This window comes from Salvelinus fontinalis, chromosome 20 (assembly GCF_029448725.1).
Source record: "Salvelinus fontinalis isolate EN_2023a chromosome 20, ASM2944872v1, whole genome shotgun sequence".
Classification (NCBI taxonomy): domain Eukaryota; kingdom Metazoa; phylum Chordata; class Actinopteri; order Salmoniformes; family Salmonidae; genus Salvelinus; species Salvelinus fontinalis.
Genome location: NC_074684.1, coordinates 19,956,006 through 19,979,873, shown reverse-complemented (window position 1 = coordinate 19,979,873; position 23,868 = coordinate 19,956,006). Strand labels below are relative to the sequence as shown.

The 23,868-nt window shown below is 43.5% G+C and overlaps 1 protein-coding gene across 1 annotated transcript in view; it reads right to left on the bottom strand.

The window, feature by feature from the left end:
• Positions 1–13,143: 13,143 nt before the first annotated feature.
• LOC129817474 (exostosin-1-like) overlaps positions 13,144–23,868 on the bottom strand; it is a 370,751-nt gene continuing 360,026 nt past the window's right edge. The window contains exons 9-12 of the mRNA XM_055872747.1: positions 23,723–23,812; positions 19,515–19,675; positions 14,965–15,136; positions 13,144–14,048 (exon numbers count right to left, since the gene is read on the bottom strand). Of these exons, the coding sequence (XP_055728722.1) occupies positions 13,863–14,048; positions 14,965–15,136; positions 19,515–19,675; positions 23,723–23,812 (609 nt within the window). The 3' untranslated portion in view covers positions 13,144–13,862. The remainder of the gene's footprint in view (positions 14,049–14,964; positions 15,137–19,514; positions 19,676–23,722; positions 23,813–23,868) is intronic.

Below are 23,868 nucleotides of genomic sequence, written 5' to 3'. Positions count from 1 at the left end.
ATAGCACAATTGGTCAGGAGCATGTAAAACATCAGCCATTCTCTTCGGCGACATTTTACTATTTTCTCAGGTTTACGAGAAAATATTTCAAGGTATAGTCTTTATGTCAGGGGAGTCTGTTAAATAGTTGAGTCAATGTGATTCTGGAGAGGGGTGTGTGTAATAGGTAAAGGCTCCCTTACTGACTGAGCCCCTTCATAATGTCCTGTGAGAGAGCGACATGGAACAATGACTCTACAAAATAGGTGAATGCTCATGTGATTCAGTGGGAACAAATCACGGGAATACATAATTTGCAGAGACTGAATCAACTTAACCAGATACATGGATAAGGTCAGTCAGTGGTTTGGTATTTTCGGTCCCTAAAGCATTATACTACTCCTAGTTTGAAAAGTGAGTAGGAGTTTGGTATAAAACAGAGTTATACATGTTCACGATTTACATCAAGAAAAATACTGCTAGGCTCACAACAATCTACATTCCTTGAAACCCACGCTAACATCTTGATTTAAGAAATAAAATGCATATCTTGTCCTGATCGTCAAATGCAACAGTCCTGCTATAGTCAATAAATAAATGGACACAGTATGCAGTTTTAATTCCTCTTCTTCATTCCTCATGTAAATGGTGCTTGTCTCCTTAGCAATTATCCCCCCTTTTTTCATCTCACTTTAGTTTGAGTCCAGACACATGGGAGGCCCATGCTCTCTCTGATGTTATTGGACTGGATGATGTTTACTAAGAGATAGGTGACTAAGGAACATGTGTCACGCCCTAAGCTTAGAGATCCTTTTAATTCTCTATTTGGTTAGGTCAGGGTGTGACTAGGGTGGGCAATCTATGTTTTCTATTTCTTTGTTGGCCTGGTATGGTTCCCAATCAGAGGCAGCTGTCTATTATTGTCTCTGATTGGGGATCATATTTAGGCAGCCTTTTCCCACCTGTTATTTGTGGGATCTTGTTTTTGTGTAGTGCCTGTGAACACTGCATGTAGCTTCACGTTTCGTTTGTTCGGTATTGTTTTGGTACTGTGCTGTTTAGCCCTACTAAACTTTACGTTTCGTTTGTATTTGTTTTTTTTCCGGTGTTCATTGTATAAAGTAAGATTACGCCTACCACGCTGCACCTTTGTCCACTCATTCCAACAACGAGCGTAACAACATGATGACAGAGCTGTACACCATATAGAACAGGCTGAAACAGAATGGAAGGAACATCAGAACATCAAACAGCCTGATATGAACCCAGTTGGAATCTTCAAGACGTGATGAAGTTCTAATTCCACAGCCTCCATCCCTCATCACTCATTTAGATTACAGGATGGCCCTCCTGTTTAATTTGCCCTCTGAGGTCCAGAGAGCTCCTCTGTTGACCTTTCGCCTGGTAAATTGTAACAGTTTCTTTCTCTCTCAAGTGGGGGTAAACACAGGAGAGCTAATTATAGGACCACTCTGAGAATGTCGGACACTGCAGAGCAGAAAATGTCAGAGGGCATCTCATGCACTCGTCTTTGACACAAGGCACAAGACCAGCGGCAGCCAGCTAGGGCCCCTGCAGGGAGGCAGGAAACGCATGAAACATGTTAGATCTACAGATGCGGAAAATTGGCAAGATAGTCTGGGGTGAGAGATGGGAGCAGAGATTTTGCTGGAATTTAGCGATGTGTAAAAGAAAAATCCCAGCCGGGGTCCCTGGAGTGAGTGTGCTGGAATATTCTCCACCACTTGCATTTCAGCAGAGCGATAAAAGTATGCACTCAGTGTCTGTGACTCAATTCCACTTCATAGGTTCAGGTAGTGCAACAGAATTTCCTCATCCCACAGCATGAAAGGCAGACATGCTAATGCTGGAATGGTTGTCTTTTCCCATTACATTTGGAGTAAATCACAGTACACCCTATCACTCTCAGGTATTTATTTTTCATGGTGTGAAGCAATTACTTGTCTATTTTAGATGTAATTAATAGTTTTGATCTTGGAATGCTTTCGATGTCTTTGACAGTTGTCTATATTGCATTTTAAGCCTTGAGATATTTCAAACAAAACATTCAGCTATAGTTTCCATCTGCTCAGCATTTTCAACCATATGCTAAATGACAGTGTTGCGTTTGTGAATGGAAGTCATCCAGAAAAAGTGAAAACAGACCGCCCTGACAGATGCCCCAAATACTTCAAAGGTGATAATGGGAATCAGAGGAGGCTGGTGGGAGGGGATATAGGAGGACCGGCTCATTGTAATGAATGGAATGGAATAAATGGAAAAGTCAAACGTGATTTCCATGCATTTGATCCCGTTCCATTTATTTATAATGAGCCTGTCTTCCTATTCATGGTTTGCACGTTTCGTCACAATATTGTTTTGAACGTTCGTTTTAGGACTGATGTCCAGCTGAGCATTCTACTCAATGTAGTCTTAACAGGTGTTGATAAAGATCTCGTCTGAAGTGCATTACTGTGGCTTGGAAATACGATGACATTTCAAAAGGACACAAATAGTTAGTAGGACAAGCTTTTGTAATTGTAATGTCGCCAGATTGACTTTAGTTGCAGTATAACTTTAGCTAGCTATACTATGATAGAGGGGAGAGTACCAACATTTTTGCTAGATTAATGTTAGCATTGCTAGCTATTTCTGACAAACTGTGCTAGCTCATGGCAACATTGCCATCTTTCTAAAATAAACTTGAAGACATCATAATGATACCAATGTTCTTTTCTACTAATTATGTGTCTACTTTAGCAATGTCATCGTATTTCCAGGCCACTCTAGTGTAGTTTTGATTAAACAGACATTAGCCCACATTCAGAAAGACTGAGCATAGAAGCCCATTTTTGCTTGATCTGAAAATGTGGTAAATGATCTGAAAATTGATCTGAAAACATTATATTAAGTGGCATTGTTTAAAGTGGCTAGTGATATATTTTTACATAAATTTCCATCAATTCACCATTATTAAAGTGGCTGGAGTTGAGTCAGTATGTTGGCAGCAGCCACTAAATGTTAGTGGTGGCTGTTTAACAGTCTGATGGCCTTGAGATAGAAGCTGTTTTTCAGTCTCTCGGTCCCTGCTTTGATGCACCTGTACTGACCTCGCCTTCTGGATGATAGCGGGGTGAACAGGCAGTGGCTCGGGTGGTTGTTGTCCTTGATGGTCTTTATGGCCTTCCTGTGACATCGGGTGGTGTAGGTGTCCTGGAGGGCAGGTAGTTTGCCCCCGGTGATGCGTTGTGCAGACCTCACTACCCTCTGGAGAGCCTTACAGTTGTGGCCGGAGCAGATGCCGTACCAGGCGGTGATACAGCCCGACAGGATGCTCTCGATTGTGGATCTGTAGAAGTTTGTGAGTGCTTTTGGTGACAAGCCGAATTTCTTCAGCCTCCTGAGGTTGAAGAGGCGCTTCTGCACCTTATTCACAACGCTGTCTGTGTGGGTGGACCAATTCAGTTTGTCCGTGATGTGTACGCCGAGGAACTTAAAACTTACTACCCTCTCCACTACTGTCCCGTCGATGTGGATAGGGGGGTGCTCCCTCTGCTGTTTCCCGAAGTCCACAATCATCTCCTTTGTTTTGTTGATGTTGAGTGTGAGGTTATTTTCCTGACACCACACTCCGAGGGCCCTCACCTCCTCCCTGTAAGCCTACCACTGTAGTGTCGTCTGCAAACTTGATGATTGAGTTGGAGACGTGCATGGCCACGCAGTCGTGGGTGAACATGGAGTACAGGAGAGGGCTCAGAACGCACCCTTGTGGGGCCCCTGTGTTGAGGATCAGCGGGGTGGAGATGTTGTTACCTACCCTCACCACCTGGGGGCGGCGCGTCAGGAAGTCCAGTACCCAGATGCACAGTGCGGGGTCGAGACCCAGGGTCTCGAGCTTGATGACAAGTTTGGAGGGTACTATGGTGTTAAATGCTGAGCTGTAGTCGATGAACAGCATTCTCACATAGGTATTCCTCTTGTCCAGATGGGTTAGGGCAGTGTGCAGTGTGGTTGCGATTGCATCATCTTTGGACCTATTGGGTCGGTAAGCAAATTGGTGTGGGTCTAGGGTGTCAGGTAGGGTGGAGGTGATATGGTCCTTGACTAGTCTCTCAAAGCACTTCATGATGACGGAAGTGAGTGCTACGGGGCGGTAGTCGTTTAGCTCAGTTACCTTAGCTTTCTTGGGAACAGGAACAATGGTGGCCCTCTTGAAGCATGTGGGAACAGCAGACTGGGATAAGGATTGATTGAGTAAGTCCGTAAACACACCAGCCAGCTTGTCTGCGCATGCTCTGAGGACGCGGCTGGGAATGCCGTCTGGGCCTGCAGCCTTGCGAGGGTTAACACGTTTAAATGTTTTACTCACCTCAGCTGCAGTGAAGGAGAGCCCGCAGGTTTTGGTAGCGGGCCGTGTCAGTGGCACTGTACTGTCCTCAAAGCGAGCAAAAAAAGTTCTTTAGTCTGTCTGGGACCAAGACATCCTGGTCCGCGACTGGGCTGGTTTTCTTTTTGTAATCCGCGATTGACTGTAGACCCTGCCACATACCTCTTGTGTCTGAGCTGTTGAATTGCGACTCTACTTTGTCTCTATACTGGCACTTAGCTTGTTTGATTGCCTTGCGGAGGGAATAGCTACACTGTTTGTATTCGGTCATGTTTCCGGTCACCTTGCCCTGGTTAAAAGCAGTGGTTCTCGCTGAGACAATTGCGGAGCCTGTGGAGGCATACAGAGGCCAAAGTGAACTCTGTACCGCATCGCTGTGCGCCTCCCAAATGTTGTAACAATGCGGAGGGCTCCGTATAGCTCTGCATTGACATGATTGGTTGACGGAACTGTAGGTGAGGGCGGGAGGTCCTGTATAAAAACAAACTCACTTCCTTGACAACAGCTCTACTCAACTCTGCACTGCTCCGCAAAGCACAAGAAGTATGAATGGCGATTTCTGCAGAGGCCGTATCACCATAAACGCTGCACGGCCAATGCAGACGTCGATTTGACCACGCAGCGCCGTTTAACCATCAGTCGGACATCAATATGCTGCGGCATCTGTAGAACGTTGATAACAATGGCAACGACGTGTGAGTGATGGAAGTGAAACCCATGAATAGCTTCTCCCACCAGCCTCCTCTGATGGGAATTCAAAATAGATTGTTATTTTTCATGCTCTTAATGGAAATGTTAGTGTGGTATCTGTGTGCTCTAACAAAATAAATGTCACGTTACCATTCAAAGCACTGACTGGAAACACCAGTCATACATGCAGCTATTAGTGTGGAGAGGTAATTCTGTGGTCTCTTTTTCATTTACCACAATCACACCTCACTAAGAGGCAAAAAAATTACAATCTGTAGATCATTTCACTCCCACTTCCTCTCTGTTGACACACTCACACACACACATTTCAGGTTGTTTATTTATTTTTTGTATATAAGAATTCTATTTCCTTTACAAATCTAATTTTCATCAATTTAGCCCTGGGGGGAATAACAGGAAGGCTGCTACAAAGCCCATGGTCAGGTGCTCTGTAATGAATACTTGGTTTCATTTCAGTGAGACTGAGCGAGGAGGTAGGCAGGCTTCTGGTTGTCCTGACCTGAGCCGAATAGCTTAGCTCACCCAGTGACCAAGGATTGCATCTGAGTGGTCTGTGGCAGGCCGGAGGGGAGAAGGGAAATGTATGAATCTGTGTGTTTGTTTGTTGTACCCATTTTCTTGAGACTGAACCCACAATATGTAACGGATAATCAACGAGGGGATATGCGTTGTATATACGGAAAATAAAGGAACAACGTGGAAGGTGTGTTCCGCAACGTGCTAGCAGAGTGGAACTAACCTTCCACAGAGTTGCATTATTTTCCAGAGAACGCATAGAGCCCCGAATTGATTATTCTTTTCATACAAATGGCTATGATTGAACACATTTGCAGTTAGAAATGTTTTCATTTGCCAGGTAGAAATGTGTTCAACATCCACTTAAGACGCTAGCAAGTTTACTATATACATTATATATGCAAAAGTATGTGGATACAAATCAGTGTTTTCGGCTTTTTCAGCCACACCCATTGCTGACAGTTGTATAAAATCGAGCACAAAGCCATGCAATCTCCATAGGTAAACATTAGCAGTAGAATGGCCTTACTGAAGAACTCAGTGACTTTCAACGTGGCACCGTCATAGGATGCCACCTTTCCAACAAGTCAGTTTGTCAAATTTCTGCCTTGCTAGAGCTTCCCCGGTCAACAGTCAGTGCTGTTATTGTGAAGTGGAAACATCTAGGAGCAACAACAGCTCAGCTGAGAAGTGGTAGGCCACACAAGCTCACAGAAAGTGAACGCCAAGTGCTGAAGCGCGTAGCGCATAAAAATAAACTGTCCTCGGTTGCAACACTCACTACCAAGTTCTAAATTGCCTCTGGAAGCAACGTCAGCACAAGAACTGTTCGTCACGAGCTTCATGAAATGGGTTTCCATGGCCGAGCAACCACACACAAGCCTAAGATCACCATGCGCAATGCCAAGTGTCGGCTGGAGTGGTGTAAAGCTCGCCGCCATTGGACTCCGGAGCAGTGGAAATGCTTTCCCTGGAGTGATGAATCACGCTTGACCATCTATCTGGCAGTTTGATGGATGAATCTGGGTTTGGCAGATGCCAGGAGAACGCTACCTGCCCCAATGCATAGTGCCAACTGTAAAGTTTGGTGTAGGAGAAATAATGGTCTTGGGCTGTTTTTCATGTTTTTGGGCTCGGCCCCTTAGTTCCAGTGAAGGGAAATCTTAAAGTTACAGCATACAATGACATTCTAGACGATTCTGTACTTCCAACTTTGTGGCAACAGTTTGGGGAAGGCCCTTTCCTGTTTCAGCTTGACAATGCCCTGTCCACACAGAAATTTTGTTGAGATCGGTGTGGAAGAACGACTGGCCTGCATTAAGCCCTAATCTCAACCCCATTGACACTTTTGGAATAAATTGGAACGCCGACTGCGAGCCAAGCCTAATCGCCCAACATCAGCGCCCGACCTCTCTAATGGTCATGGCTGAATGGAAACAAATCCTCGCAGCAATGTTCCAATGTTCTAGTGGAAAGCCTTGCCAGAAGAGTGGAGGCTGTTATAGCAGCAAAGGGGGAACCAACTCCATATTAATACCCATGATTTTGGAATGAGATGTTCGATGAGCAGGTGTTCACATACTTTTGGTCATGTAGTGTAGATACAGTAGTTGCCTCTGTAACCAAACAAACAGACTTGCTCGTTTAGTAACCAAACCATCAGTCCTAGCTTGCTATTTTATGAAAATCTAATTCAACAACGCTTATGTTTTCAATTCAACTTTTGCTTTCAAAAGCAGCTAAAACATAGAACATGTAAGAATTAACTATAGCCATTGAATTCTACCGTGCTGATATACCGTGCTTACAGGGAAATAATGCACGCTCTAGAATGCTCTTCAAGCCAATCAGAAATGAGTATTCAACAATGCCATTGTCACGTTCCTGACCTATTTCTGTTAGTTTGTTGTATGTGTTAGTTGGTCAGGACGTCAGTTTGGGTGGGCATTCTATGTTTTCTGTTTCTATGTTGGTTTAGGGTTGCCTGGTATGGCTCTTAATTAGAGGCAGGTGTTTGGCGTTCCTCTAATTGAGAGTCATATTTAGGTAGGTTGTTTCACAGTGTTCGTTGTGGGTGGTTGTCTCCTGTGTCAGTGTTTGTCGCACCATACAGGACTGTTCGGTTTGTTTTTGTACATCGTCATTTTGTGTAGTCTATTTTCCCTGTTCGTGCGTTCTTCGTGTTTAATGTAAGTTCGTCGTCCAGGTCTGTCTACTCCGTTTGTTGTTTTGTTAGTTATAGTGAAGTTCGTGTTTTTTCGTCTTGTCTTTAAATAAATGATGTGTTCACAACCCGCTGCGCCTTGATTCCATCACTACTCCTCCTTTTCGGTTGAAGAGGAGGAGGACTACCGTTACAGCCATGGTATAAAATACTTTCTAAACTGGGTGATTCAAGCCCTGAATGCTGATTTGCTGACAGCAGTGGTATACAGTATCAGACCATATACCACAGGTATAACAAAAACATTTTTTACTGCTCTAATTACATTGGTAACTAGTCTATAAAAGCAATAATGCACCTCAAAGGTTTGTGGTATATGGCCAATATACCATGGCTAAGAGCTGTATCCAGGCACTCCGCATTGCGTTGTGTGTAAGAACAGCCCTTAGCCGTTGTTGTCACGTTCGTTGACGGAAGAATCAGACCAAGGTGCAGCGTGGTAAGCGTACATCATTTTATTTGATGAACACGAAAAAAACAATAAACTACAACCGAACGTGAAGCTACATGCAGTGCAGAAAGCAACTACACACAAACAAGATCCCACAAACTAAAGGTGGAAAAAAGGCTGCCTAAGTATGATCCCCAATCAGAGACAACGATAGACAGCTGCCTCTGATTGGGAACCATACCTGGCCAACAAAGAAATAGAAAAACTAGAATGCCCACCCAAATCACACCCTGACCTAACCAAATAGAGTAATAAAAAGGCTCTCTAAGGTCAGGGCGTGACAGTTGTATATTGGCCATATACCACACCCAGTCGGGCCTTATTGCTTAATTAATCACAGACAATGCTTTCCATAAGCATCGGGATAGATAATTCCGTTGTTTACAGGAGGAATCAGCTGAATATGAAACATAAAATTCTAGTATTATAGCTTCATGGTATTGTATTGAGACTCAGGTTAAAGAAAACCCAGAGGCCAGATTCAACCTTATTTTCAAGTTTCCAGGATTACATTTTTTTTTTTTTACAATTTAGTACTGTAGTATAAATCTTATAGTTAAAGGCTGATTTTCACAGAAAATTGTGAGCCCCAGCAGGTAGATTTGATTCAGTGTCCCAGGGAACTGCTAGCCAGTAGAGGGCTTTATTATGCGATTAAGGGACCTGGTGATGGAAAATGGTAACTTTAAGTAATTCTCTCCTATGAATCACCATTTTGGCATGTCAGACCTTGGCTACACCCAGTTTACTCATATCAAGCCACAACAGAATATAAGGTGCATCGGAGGCAGCCATCCACATACCGTATCACCAGGAAGAATAGCTGACAAAACACTGCACCCTGGACAGAAATATCAGAGGAATAGACTTAAGACACAGCATAGGCCAGGTTCTGACAGGCTATCGCCACATCAGCACTCTCTCACTCGCTCTCTGTCATAATACGCTCCTGGTAAAGTAATTACGTGTAGGATCTCTCACAGATATGTACTCTCCAATCCACAAAGTGATGATGTTGACCACCCACTGGCGAGGAAAAAGCGCTTTGAGGTAATAGAAATTTCAGCCTCAGTCACAATCAACCTGAGGCAAATCTGTCTAGGCTTCGGTGGATGGTGGCGTTTCTTTTGGCTACGGGCAGAGCCGGTCTGCTGCAGCCTGTGAGCCTCCCACAGGGCTATACCAGAAAGTGGAATTAGGCTGGTGGCCTCCCCATCCCTGATGTCCATTACAGAACAGCAAGCCTTGCAGTCCCCAATCTGACAAATGTAAAGAGACGGGCCATGATGAGCAATATTGTGGGACTCCAATAAGAAGAAACCGAGGTCTAATGGCTTTTTATAACACAATTACAGAAGAGGAGCCATATCCTATCTCCCCCTGCTACAGAATCAGCTTCAAACTTACCATAACTAATATCTGGGGAGGTGGAAGAAGTATTTTGTGCCCTACTTGCAATTATAACTAAATTTGGGCTGTGTGGATTACCATGGTCTTCTCCCCGTTTTCACAGCAATTTGGTGAGCCCCTCTCATAGTCTCCAGTGAGGGACAGAAAACAATCAATTTGACTCCATGACCATGAAATCTGTTTACGTTTCACAAAACAGTTTTAAGAAAATTGAATTATTATAATCTCAGCCGTTTTTCAGATATTATTTATGCAGTTTGCACGAGCAGAGCACCATTTCAATCAGGATGAATATTGACAGTTTCAGAAATTATAATCAGCATGCAAGGAAAGATGGACAGTTTGGAAGGTTGAGGCTAGACAAACAGCCAGCCAGCCTATTGACAAATTGGTAGAAAATTGATAGACAGGTAGATGGATTGATCACCAGCATTCTCTCCCTTCCCTAGTGTAGCTGTACTAGATGGCCAGAGTCATGACTGTGCTCTGTGTCTGACACCAGTGCTGCGGGAACACACACTCTCAGACTGTACTCAATAACTATGCCACTCACCCCTATCTCCATGGCCTTTCCTCTCTCACCTCCTGGACGGTCTATGGATTTGTTTGTGTAAAACAGAGAGAAAAAGAGGGGAGCTTTATATGAAGAGAAAAAGAGAGCGGAACTGAGGAATACAGAAAGAAGAGACAGAGTCACAGAGAGACAGCGAGAGAAAGACAACACTTACTGTTATTTTCCGATATGCCAGTTAAGTGAGTCACAGTGACACAGGCATATAACAACAGCAGTGGAGGCTGCTGAGGGGAGGATGGCTAATAATAAATGGCTGAAATGGAGTCAATGGAATGGTATCAAACACATGGTTTCCAGCCATTATTATGAGCCTGCCTCCCCTCAGCAGCCTCTACTGAACAGCTATGATGATACAATACTTTCTGGAGAAATGCTTCATGGCTCAGCTATCCTCAACGGGAGCTTGTACCATCACAGAGAGAAAAGCTTTTGTTTCACACAAGTCTCCAGTCACACAACTTGATAAAACCCCATCTGTGACAGTAATGGGGGCACTGGAGAGGGTTTCTCAGGGCCCATAAAGTGTGCCGACACACATCTAGGGCTCAGACTGCCCGTTATGAGGCGGGTGGGGGGGGTGTCAGCTGCTGTCTGCTTGTACTCTCATTTGATGTGCAGAGATTTGGGACTTCATTTTTGATGTCTGGGTGCTCCGCTGTGGCATGCGCTGAGCAGATATGTCACAGAGGGCTTTGCTGCCACGCCGCCCTGAGATGGGCTGTCTTGATGTCTACAGTTATTGGCTTTTTCCTCCCCTCCTGACAACTCCTCGGCTCCAAGCCTGGTGGTATTTGAAGCTCCCTGACCTCACATACAGCCAGGCTGGAGATAACAGCTGTACATCAACTTTGGGGAGACCAGTGAAGGGTAGCTACACCTCTAAAGATAGCAGACACCTGACAGGAAATGTCACGCTACTTTACTCAACAAAGTAACAAACAAATTGTATACATGGTGTTCGACTGGCAAATCGTGCTAAAACAAGAACACCTGCACACCTTATACTATTTCAATATCAAGGCAGTAGAATGTGAATGTATATCACCTGAGTGTGCGTGACGCCAGTAATCCTGCGCTAACACCTGAATTAGAAGTAAGCAGTCACATTTGTATTCATTGTGTATCAACTGCTTTGCAGGGCAGACAAGTTCAGAGATATTGAATAAGAGTGTGGAGTTGTAAATGCACCTGTGGAGTTGTAAATGCACCTGTGGAGTTGTAAATGCACCTGTGGAGTTGTAAATGCACCTGTGGAGTTGTAAATGCACCTGTGGAGTTGTAAATGCACCTGTGGAGTTGTAAATGCACCTGTGGAGTTGTAAATGCACCTGTGGAGTTGTAAATGCACCTGTGGAGTTGTAAATGCACCTGTGGAGTTGTAAATGCACCTGTGGAGTTGTAAATGCGCCTCTAATGCTGTTCTTGTATGTCGTGACGCACACTAAACCACCTCGACTGGAACTGTAATACATGGGAATCTAAGAAACACTGTTGGAAAGCAGGCTGCATGATAGTTGAACCTGCTAAATGTGTCGCCTAAACACAGACATTACCCCTGCTCTTCCTCTGAAAATAAATAAAGGCTTGCTCTCCGTTGGGATCAATGTGGATCAATGGCAGACTCATTCTGTGTCCTCATTCCTATTCCCCCAGGCAGTACGGGTCGAATGACTTGGGAGTATGCATCAGCCTCCCTCCTACACCTCCTCTTCTCTCTCCTCTCGCTCTGCAACTCTCCGGCGTTACTTCTGAACAGAGCAGGCAAAGCGAGGAGATGCTTTAAAAAAGACAAGCAAATGTTCTTCCCCTCCCTACTGGTGGTGATAGAAATCAACAAATCTATTCATTAATATTCAGAATGGACTCCACTCTGTGTAAAATAGCCTTGACTGCGTCCCATTTGAGAGAGAGGCCGTCTTTAGAGGCAGGTCCCTCAGATGCTGTATTGAATGAGTTCTGGGGGAGCACTGTCATTATCATACATCATTGTGAGAAGTGAGAGGGCAAGCGAGATATCCCCTCGGCGAAACTGAAACAAAAACTCTTGCCTGCCATTAGGCTCCTATTTAAATCACTGGTTGTTTGTGCTGGGCAGAGCACATGGTGTCTAGAGCACATGGTGTCCAGAGCACATGGTGTCTAGTGTGACACCTTATTTATGAAAATCAATCACACACACATAGATAGAGATATTAGCTGCTTAGCATACCTGATACCCACTCACCCTAAGAAAGTAGTTGCAAAGGTAAGCTCAAGTTCATGAACAACATTGACCCATGTACAGCGTAGCATTTATAAACCTTCTATTAATCCAGTAAAAGGCCTTGCGACTTTGACCATACCCGAGGTGTCTGATGCTCAGAGGTATTATTGTAGAACGGTAAGGAAGTAAACATGATTATTGGTTGGGAGAGGGAGACGGGGGATGTACAGGGAGCGCCATGCAGAGGCTGGTGTCCTCTCAGAACCATCTGAACAGTAGCGCGTACATTGGGTTGGCTCTCTGGAGGGACATGAAAGATGCTTCAGACCTGGAATAGAAATCAAAGACGCCTGTCTGTAGCATCACCACGCCTACCCCCATGGCTACACAGTACGAACACCTACTTACTAAATCCATCAGTGGATGCAAAAACCCACCTCTTGTTTATAGCCAGGCAGGGTCACAGTGAGTGGCATGTCTCCAGCATTTAGACAGACAGCCTGGAGGAGACATACAAGCAGATGTAGAGATTCAGGAGGGTGTCCTGAGGTGGTCTTTGATGGGAAAAGTTAATCAGTTTTTGCATATTTCACCAAGACAAAATAACATGGTAGTTAGTTATTCCCTCTGACCACATTGTCTACCACCATCATCTATGAAACAGAGAGAATTACAACAATAGGCGGTATAGATTTTAGCATCTTTTATAAGAGTTGTTTTTTGGCAATTTAAATCTTATAGGAGAACGAAGCAACCAAAAATAAAACAATTCCAAAATGAAAGTCCAATAAGCCCCAGAAATGAATAATGGAAAGCAACAGATACAATGTAAGAGATATAAACTTTATAGATCTCATGGAGGACAGATACAACACACTGAGTTCATTTCTGTATAAGACACACTGCCACAGAAAAGATCTGAAACCAAACTGGAGTACATATTGCAGGAGTTTGTGACTTCACTTCCGGTCTGCTCTGTCAGAGGAAGGAAGTGACAACGACAATCAGTCTGGAGTTGAAGCGTGTGAAAAGTTGCAATATTCCTCTTTTGACAACAATGACGACAACATTTACACAGTCCAACTCACTGACATGGAGAGAGCTGAACCAACCAGAGTTCTGAATCATCTTCAATAGCCAAGACCATCACCTCTGGAGAACGGTCCTGGTGTTGCATATTTCATAATAAATTACTCTGTAGAGATTTCGCGTATCGCTCGGACAATCTGACGGACTGAACAGGCTGGTTACAAAAAGGCAGTTCTTTTCACTTGCATCTGGGAGGGAGATTTGTCCCAAACCCACACCACTCAAGTCTCGTGTGTGTGTATGTGTGTGTGTGTGTGTGTGTGTGTGTGTGTGTGTGTGTGTGTGTGTGTGTGTGTGTGTGTGTGTGGGGGGTTGGGTTCACAGCCTCTCAATGTCCCTGTACTTCTTCCTCAGGATGGAGACCTGGTCCTTGAACAGCACAGGGTCCAGTCTCATCTGGGAGTGCAGCAGAGGCATGAACCCAAACCAGCCGCTGAATGAGTTCATACAGGTCTGTCTCTGGGAAAAGTGGTCCGGGTCGGCCCACCGGGACGTCTTAGAACCCTGTGTACAGACAGAGGAAATATGTCAGTTCAGCACGCCAACCACAAGACTCACTGACTGCTTCAGTGTAAAAGCAGAAACATATATTGGGAGGAGGACGGTACATTAGAGCTGTGTTGCCTGAAGCAAACAATTTCCCCTCCAAAGATGGCCTGGAAATAATAGGTTGCTGCATGGAATTTATCCCAGGGCATTAAGAAAACAGCTCATATCTACTCTATACATACACACAAAACAAACTACATCTAAGAAAGGTTGTATTTTTCTGCCTTTTAACTCCCATTCAACTGATAAAGTGTTGGCCAAAATCTCCATAATCTCCAACAAACTTCCCATGTTCCCAACAAACTTTCCTGTGTGATCTTGTGCAGGGCAACAAATCTTACAGCCCTGACTGCAGTGGAAAAATTGTCCTGGAAAGGGAAAGGGCCTGAAGATACTAGGTATGGAAAGAGATGGGAGTAAATCCAGCACTGGTACGCTGCTGCCTACACAATTAAGACGATCATATGGCCAATAATGCCGAGTCATCGTGCTGCCTGAAGCTGGGCCATTAATCAGACCTGCCGTGGGCCGGCCCCGGCCCAGCCCACACACACACCGAAACGGGGAATCACAGAGGGAGACTGTCAGCATGCTGCAACCTCCTCCCTCCTCCTCCACCTCTCTCTGGATGCTCCTGAGTGAACCGATCTGCAATCCTGCAGTCCCTCCCTTCTCATGGCTGCAATTATAGGCCCATTTCAGACAACTTGAGATTGTGCCCTGTCCCAAGCACTGGATACCGGATATGAGCTTGTGGCTTCCATTGAAAGTAGCTGTTGGTGAATGATATACGCTGGGCAAACATGGTTTGACGGACGGTTTGGCGGATGGCACCACACACACATACAGTTACCAAAGAAACATACTGTACCTGCTGCATCATGGTTTCCTTGTACTGCTTCTTCTGGGTGACTTTAATAGGTGGGAGCTTAGTGACAGCAGAAACCAGGAAGTTCATGAGGATGTCCTCACAGTTGGCCATCTGGTCCACCATGGTGAGAAGGCTGGTTGGCAAGTAGTGAGTGTACAGGTAGTGATAATACCTAGGAACACAGAGAGGAAGCGAGATGGATCCATGAATTAAAAAAAAAATGTAATGACAGGCTTTATGGAAACAGAAAATGTGTCGTAAACAAAACGAAATACGTTAGACAAGGTGGGATCTTTTTGTGTTGGTAAAAAATAAACGATGCAAGAAATGTCAGTGGAACCGCTTTTATGCGCAAATATCTATATAATAACCGCCATATTGAAGTAAACTTGGAGTCATGCGATAACATGTTGTGTGGTCCTCCCACTACGACTCGTCCAGAAAGCATGCAGTTTATCAGGCTACAGATTAAGTTATGATGAACTTCACAAGGTTATGAGCTTGATGCTCCTTTCAATAAATATAGATGGTTTTATTCTGGTGACATGATCATCGATGCTTGACTGCCGTTTGACCAATAAAAATAATCTAGCTCTTTTGTCCATAATAACCTCTTCATGTAAGCTATACCCGCATTGTATCTGCCAGCTGTTGTCTCGAGAGCATGTGTCAATACCAGAGTGGGCATACTCGCTATATAACGCAAATAATTTTGTGAGAATACCATCAGTAGAGTTGAAAATGGAAACCCATTTACTTTTTTTATTGAATTTTAAAAACATACAATCTACCTGCAGTGAAGCCGCTCAACATTACATTACATTCAGTTATCCAGCAGACACTGCCTATCATGGATCTCTCCGGAAATTTCATCACGCACACCTGTCCCCTATTCCCACGGATTAGTATTTGTATATATGCGCCCTTTGGTTTCCATTGGGCTGTCCATTATTGTTGCTATGTCCGTTGGTGCGTGTGAGTACCTGTGCTGTGTGTTTTGGGCTTTTGTGCCCTTGTGGATTGCGCAGATGATTACGGGTCTTGTCCCGTGTGTTAATCATTGTGCGCGTGTGTATTTATTACACAGCACGCCATAACTTGGGGCGTAATAAAAAAAACTATTACGCATTCCTGCGCCTGTCTCCCGAATCATTGTTACCAGTGTGACACTCCCATCCAGAGTAACCCACAAGAGCAACCAGGGTCAAATGCCCCGCCCAAGGGCAACAAGGACAGATCCTCCACCCATTCTAAACTGGGAATGGAACCAGCAACCTCTCGGCCACCGGCCCAAGCTCCCAACCACCAGGTCACCAACTATCCAAGATCCCCCCCACAGTTCCCCTCGAGAGCTGGCCCTCAACCATCCAAGAACCCCCCCATCCCACCCCCCCTAAGCCACGGTCCCCCTTCAACCCAACCACAACCACCACCCATCTAATGCGCCAACAACCAACAAAAAGAACAAAAGAGAAAAAAGAGAAAAACAAAAGAAAACAGAAAACAACAATGCAAAAAAAAAAACTGAAGAACAACAATAATCTAATCAGCAAGGCCAACTGAATACGATTGAGTGCATGTGTGGCACTATTTACATGTGTGTATGTGTCCGTGTGTATGGATGTGTACGCGCGTACAAGTGATTGCGTGGCATCAGCTTCAGGCAAACAGGCATTGGATGTAACATCGTTCATTTTTAGTGTCAATTAACCTTCTTTTTTGTTTTGTTTATTTTGACTTTATTTTTGACTTTTATCTTTGACCGTTATTCTATCTCTCCGCCCAGAAAGTTCACTCCCACTTGTCTCCAGTTGTAACGGTCATCTGTTGAAGAAGGTGTGGACCAAAGTGCAGCGTGGTAAGTGTTCATGCTTTTTGAATTAAAACTGAACACTGAGACAAAATAACCAAAAATAGAACAACACGAAAACAGTTCTGTCTGGTGCAGACACAAAACAGAAAACAACTACCCACAAATACAGGTGGGAAAAGGCAACCTAAGTATGCTTCTCAATCAGAGACAACGATAGACAGCTGCCTCTGATTGAGAACCACACCCGGCCAAACACACAGAAATACAAATCATAGAAAACGGAACATAGAATGCCCACCCAAATCACACCCTGACCAAACCAAAATAGAGACATAAAAAGCTCTCTACGGTCAGCGCGTGACACCAGTTCCACATCTTAACCCTCATCTTCCCTCAGCCCATCCCACCTATCTCTGCTGGCCACCCCCTTCGGATTTCTACCAGCCATATATCTTTCAACTATGCTGTGATGTTTGATAAACAACTAGAATCTATCTAATCGAATATAAAAACCACAGATTGCGAGTTGAAGATAAATACTTTTACTAAGATTATTAGTATATTAGTAATTGACTGACCGGGTCTCTCCAAATCTCCCAACAATGCTATTTCTATTGTCAATTTTATATTAATGTTCTGCTTTTTCAGCCATTCCTGAAACTGAGACCAGAAACAGGCTTCCTGAGGGCAATACCAGAACAAATGGTCTATTGATTCTGTATCCTCGCAACAAAATCTGCAGAGCTGCGATGGTTGTATGCCCCAAATATTCAACACTTTGTTGGCGGCAAGAATTCTGTACAATCATTTTTGCTGAAAAGCAAGAAGTCTTGAATCTTGTGTCATTTTATACTGTATATCAACTCATACACCCTTTTTACTTGTATTTCTTATTTGGTATTTGGGAATTTAAATCTCGCACAGTCTTTTATCCACAACAAATCAATTTGATGGAAACATCTTTGGTGGGAAAATGCGCATATTGATTTTATGCGGATTTTAGGATATTCGCATGAAAATCTGTCGTCAATTGGATGGAAAACTAGCTATAGACATACTGCATAGTATAATATTAATGCACAATATTGCAAATGGAAACAGCAGTGCCTAAAAGGAAATCAAATGTCCTTAATTCTATTTTCAGTGCCATTTCCTGAATGTTCACCATTTCTCTGCATAGTGCCGTTGTCGTTTTCTATTCACTGAGTCACAGAATATGGGTGGTAATCTGTCTGGTGGATCCATCTGGCAGAATGAGGGGAGTTAAACCCCCCAGCCAGCCCTCATAAGAGCCACCCTCCCCAGTGACCTCATCCGCCTGCCTGACAACACCCAATTTCTCAGAGTAAGTTACTTCTCCCCTCTCTTTCTTGCAACCCTGATCGTGTCATGTCTCATTTCCCATATGTTTATTAAGTTGGGGGCCCTGGCTGTATGGCTGACATAGGATCACTTCTTGTCTGTGGTGACACAAGGGCTTCAGTTAAGTTAGGGGGTCACTCTGTTTAGATCCAGAGGCTTCAGACTCATGCCTCATCTCCCCCAAGAAGACGACTTCCTGTTTTATTTTTCCCCCCTCTCCTACTCCTCCTCCGGAGCCCCACTGGGCTCTTGGCCTCTGCGGCATCAGTGCCTTGCCCAACTGCCGAGCCGAGCGGTACATCACTGTCAGCCTAGTGAAGGTGAGGTGTCACAGCCAAGGTCTGCCGTCAGCACCGTTTGTCTGTCTCATCCATGCAGGAAAGATGAGAACAAGGCCCTTTGAGACAAACTATGAGCCCAGGCCGGGCCTCTCCCTCTCTGCGAAGCTATTGATCTATGTGATGTTGTTATCAATGATCTTGTCAACGTTGTCCTTTTTCTGATCTGACTATTACATTCAGCTTTGTTCATGTTGACACTTTTGGATAGGAAAAGTAGCAATCTAATTAATGACACTGATTTGTTAATTGCGCTGATCTGATAGAATTATTCTACACTTTCTACTGGTGAATATCTGGTAGAAACACTTGTCACTTGATTATTAGCACAATGCCTCAGTAGACAGCCCGTTGAGAGCCTTGAGTCCTGAATAATAGAGGCATTTTGAAACCACACAATAGAACAATGAAAAATTACTAGGAGAGCTGTTTATCTGCAACTGCCCGGAAAGACATGACTTCAAATCTCTCATGAGAGGAAAAGACTTCCCAATTCAATTTGCTGCATGGCTTAATACTTTGTATTCATTTTGATGATGCATTGCATTTCACAATCAAATCTTTCACGGAAAAAGGAAGGAAAAAACATAATACTTTATTTCCTTTTCTATTAAAGCTTATATACAACAAATGTCAGCGGTGTGAGGAAGTCAGATGAGTTTTCTAAATGGCACTTACTGTACTGAAGGAAGTAGACTACTCCTGAATAAAACATAATATGTGAACCAGTATTGCAGTCTGTCTGTGGCAACTTGTCTGCTGGTACAGAACAATACAAACCTGATCACACCCATCCGTGATAAGAGTAGGTGACAAGTGCAGGAGAAAGAGCTCACAGAGTTGCTGCTATACCGTGGGAGGATGTTAACAGGCCCCAATATGTCTTAGGGCTTTTTATAGTCACCCCGCATGTGCTCAAAGTAAATGATGTCTTACCGCTTGGACAGTTTTTCTCCCTGCCATCTGCATCCCCTCCCTGAGCTAATATCATGGCCCCTACACCCCTCACAGAGAGCAGGCAGGGGAAGTGACTGTACCTGTGATAGAATGCAGCCCCTGTGAGCACCATGGAGTACTCATTAGTCCACTTGGAGGTGTAGCCCCATCTTGATTTGCTGCCATCCCAGTAATGGCTGCGTGCTGGGTAGCCCACAATTCTGTCTGGGAAACTGTGCCAGACAATGAAGGCAAAGTCAACCTGCGGTTCAGAGGAAAGGAAAACATCTTAGAAAATCCCTTAAAGACAGATTTACTTATGCATTAGATGAGCAATATCAACTGCAGTACAATGTAGCAAAAGAGTAGATTGAATTCCAAAATTGTTCTTCTCAGGTACCCAGCAGTCACTCAGGTCAAGAGAATGTGAAGAACACCACATAGTATAATGCACACGCTGACTCTAACTTGCTGTTGGCACAGTGAGACATTCATTTCCAAAATGCTACAGCGAGCAGAGCCTAAAAAATGGATAGTCCCTTAAAACAACCAAACATCTCTCAGCTTCTGTCATGATGTGTGCGCATAATTATGAAGGAATGAGACTACAAATCTGAGGAAAAGGTTGGAAACATCTCTCTTAATGTAGCCTTTGATTAATCGCTGTGTTAGCCATTACCTCAGCACAGGATTTATGATATCATGCAAATAATTTGCCTTCAGGAATTACGCTCCTATAATGCCCTGATTGTGCCTCGCATCATTTGTGACAGACTGTGATTTGGCCCATTCATAATGTGTCTTAGTTAATTATGGATTGGAAATAGGGAGGAAGAAAAATGACAGGCGCAGAGGGAGAATTTCTACCGTATGCATGCAGAAAGCCTTTCCAAGGGCAACATACATTGATCCCATGTAATAATACATAAGATGGTTTCTGAATATGGGTTCTGAGAAGTCTACAAACAGATCCATCACAAATCTCTACTGGCATATCATTTACCTGTGCCATTTGATGTGATATGTTATTAAATGAGATAAAAGTATAGGCGTATAGGAAAGACAGACTCAGCATTTGGTTTCTAGCATATACAGTAGTATGACATCTCTGATATGAACTGAAAGTAAAGTCAATTTCAGACATTGATAGATCTTGTTAAATGACCAAGATCGTGTCCTTGTGCATGTTCCATGCAGTCATATCTACCCTTGATATGATATTCCACTGGATCCCTGGAGAACATTTGACAAGCTGACTGTTTTACGGTTATCTGTGCCCTGCTTTCTCATGGGCTGCCAGACAGTGTCATGATAGGAACATTCATATTCCACACCGCATTCTCTCTTAAAGCTTAATCATGTGATTAATGAGTTGAAACAATGCAATTATGAATTATGTCCAGTCACTGTTCCATGTAGTTATTGTAATATGAAAAGTCCCATTAAAAGTGCTATACTTGCTCACATTTCAGTTCGTTTCAATTAAAATGCTTTCAATGTTTAAAGGGCAATTATTGAGACAGATTATTAAGCAGATGAGGGATTTGCTGTGACTGGTTTTGGAATTTCCGACAGAGGCTCTCCTTTTTCCCCCCTGAAATATCCTCATAAAACTTTTGTAACATTAGTTCTTTAATCTTGTACCACTATAAAATGTAAGTGGATCCTCTTGCAATGCAGAGGTGAAATTGATTTGCTGCAATTAATAAAATATAAAATAGATGAATAATACATTGCATGTCTCTTACACACAGAGACTCAGAATACACTAAGGATTGGGCCTTTACTCAGATTTGGATAGCTGTGGTCTGAAAGGTGAATATTGGCTATAAACCTTTTACATTTCACCTGCATGAAACATCTTAATTAAAGTCTTGTTGTAGCTCTAACTTAATGCTAGCTTTTCCTACTAGCAATGACTTTGCTGATAACTATTTTATTGAGAGAACATGTACTTGCTACGACTGTGATTTGTGGTTGTCTCACCCAGTTATCGTAAGATGAATGCACACATTTGAAGTCGCTCTGCTAAGAGCTAAATGACTCAAATGTAAATGTCAAAATGTTAATGGTGGTAATGGAAGGGGTGAATTAGACCAAAGAGAGAAACATAGCCTACTGTGTCTGTCTGTCTGTCTGTCTGTCTGTCTGTCTGTCTGTCTGTCTGTCTGTCTGTCTGTCCACCATGTGTCAAAAAGATATGAGGCAAATACATGTGGAACAATCATTACACTGACATGTTGGTCAATTTTGAAGTTTCTCAAAGCAGAATCTTTTCTTACTTTGATTTACAGCAGAAATGTTATTGATTCACACCGAAGTAATGCAACATGTGCTTAGAATAGAGAGCAGCAGATGCAGAAAACAACTATAGTGACTCAACCACCAAGACTCTAATTTGATGCAGAAAACAATGGATTTCCTAATGAGCATAATTTAACAAGCTTAATATTTGGAACAAGATAAACCATTCCAAATACAACTTGTACATTGTGTCATACACAAACAACGTCAACATTTCCAAGGGCTCAGCCAAAATAATTCTCCACACGTTTTAAACTTTTGATTAAAAAAGAGCGAACATAATCTTCACACAGAGGCAACTGCTGCTTTGGTTCATTTAGTGATATTTTTTATTTATTTTACAACTGCCAGCAAAATGAGCCACTTCCTTTTCCAAGACATGAAGCTTAATCAAACTGTGACTTCATGGTTTGACAGTCTAATGATCTTTGCAGAGACTAGCATACCGGAGAGGTAATAGGTTTCACAAACCTTCTGATTGCTTGAAACAACTTGGGCATTCATTAGTTTCTCATTCCAGGACAGATGGTGAATACATGTTTTTTGAATTGGCACCATGGTCACCGAATTTGCATTTCACAGCATGGGAAGATCCTTTCGCTAACTACATCCAGATAACGAAAACATCGGGAGGAAAAGGCCCTCATTTGAGATATTTGGCAGAGTTTCCAGTCAGTGACGCAATAACAAGACTGAACAGGAATCTTAAATACTTTTTTCCCCTTTAGAGGGGCAATCAATCGGTCCCGACCATGAGAAGTGAATTAGTTATTACGCTATGCTTGACAAATTAACTCCAATGGGGTTGTCCACCCCCCCCCCCCCCCCCCCCCCCCCCTAAGTGTCTCTTATGGACAAGGGGTGTTGAAATGACCTCATCAATATGATCCTGTAATGTAACATACACAGGGGAAGAGACACTTGGAGACAGGTACCAGACCATTTCACTGATACTGTTTAATGGAGAAACACAAGGGTGGAATTTATCAGACGAGGCAAGACGTCCCTGTGGTTCAACAGGCTGAGAGATGTACTAGTTAGAGAGGATAGATTTCTCTCTACTGTGAATGATTAGTGTGAAGTGTGGGCATCCACCTGGACCACACACTTGATCTAGTAATATAACCTGTCACCTTGCTTCACCTCCCTCTGTCTTGACTGATTTCTTCTACAGTAGCTCACGATACCAGTGACTTTCTCTGTAGAGTGCGGACTGGGCCTCAGTGCCCGTTTAAACGTTAGACCAGAGCAGTTATTTTGAAATACCCAACTTTGAGTTGCTCCATTAGGCCATTCTCTAACGAAGTAACATTAATGGGAACGAGCAATTAAAAAGAGCTTTAGCGCTTTGCTGATTCTGCAATGTGCAAATATTATACAGAGACTAATTGAATAGCAGAAATGAGAATTAACAGGACCAAAATGCAGGCACAGAAACAGAGCATAGCATTACAACAAGGGCAGCAACACGGCACTCTGCATAACAACAGACTACAAACAAAACATGGAGTTGCTTTGAAGATGAAGGAAGTCAGTTGGTGTACATCTCCACACCCCTGGGAGAGGGAATACTTTCAAGAAACTGTCTGGAAGTTCTGTCACTTCTTCAGTTGCGGCGAAATCTCACCAGTTGGTGCCGTTGTGGATATCAATGTCAGATAAAAGAGAAAGGAAATGCTGTAGCTGATCATACAATGTTAATTGTTGGCTTATTTTCACACACAGACTTGGGACTCTGTTCAACCTGGCCAGCTCTCCGTTTAAACCTGCCTGGTTCTTTTTCCCATGATCAAATTAAATCATGGTTTATGGGTACTATAAAATTCTGCTTCTAATACCAGGTAGACTCCCCTCACAGGTATTTTCAAGTTCTCACAATAAAGTGTGGAGGGGCAAGACACTACATAAACATTGCTAGATGAGGGTTGATTGATTCTGGTCTTTGAACGTTAAAGCCCCAGGTAGAATAGGGAGACAGAGAGGGAATATTAAGTAATCCTCCTACCTCATTAGTCGACAAGACGGAGTCCTCGTCCAGACTGAGGACAGCATCTGTGAGGATGACTTCATGGGGGAAAAAGCGACTGCTCATTGTCTGTGAGAGAGAGAGAGAGAGAGAGAGAGAGAGAGAGAGAGAGAGAGAGAGAGAGA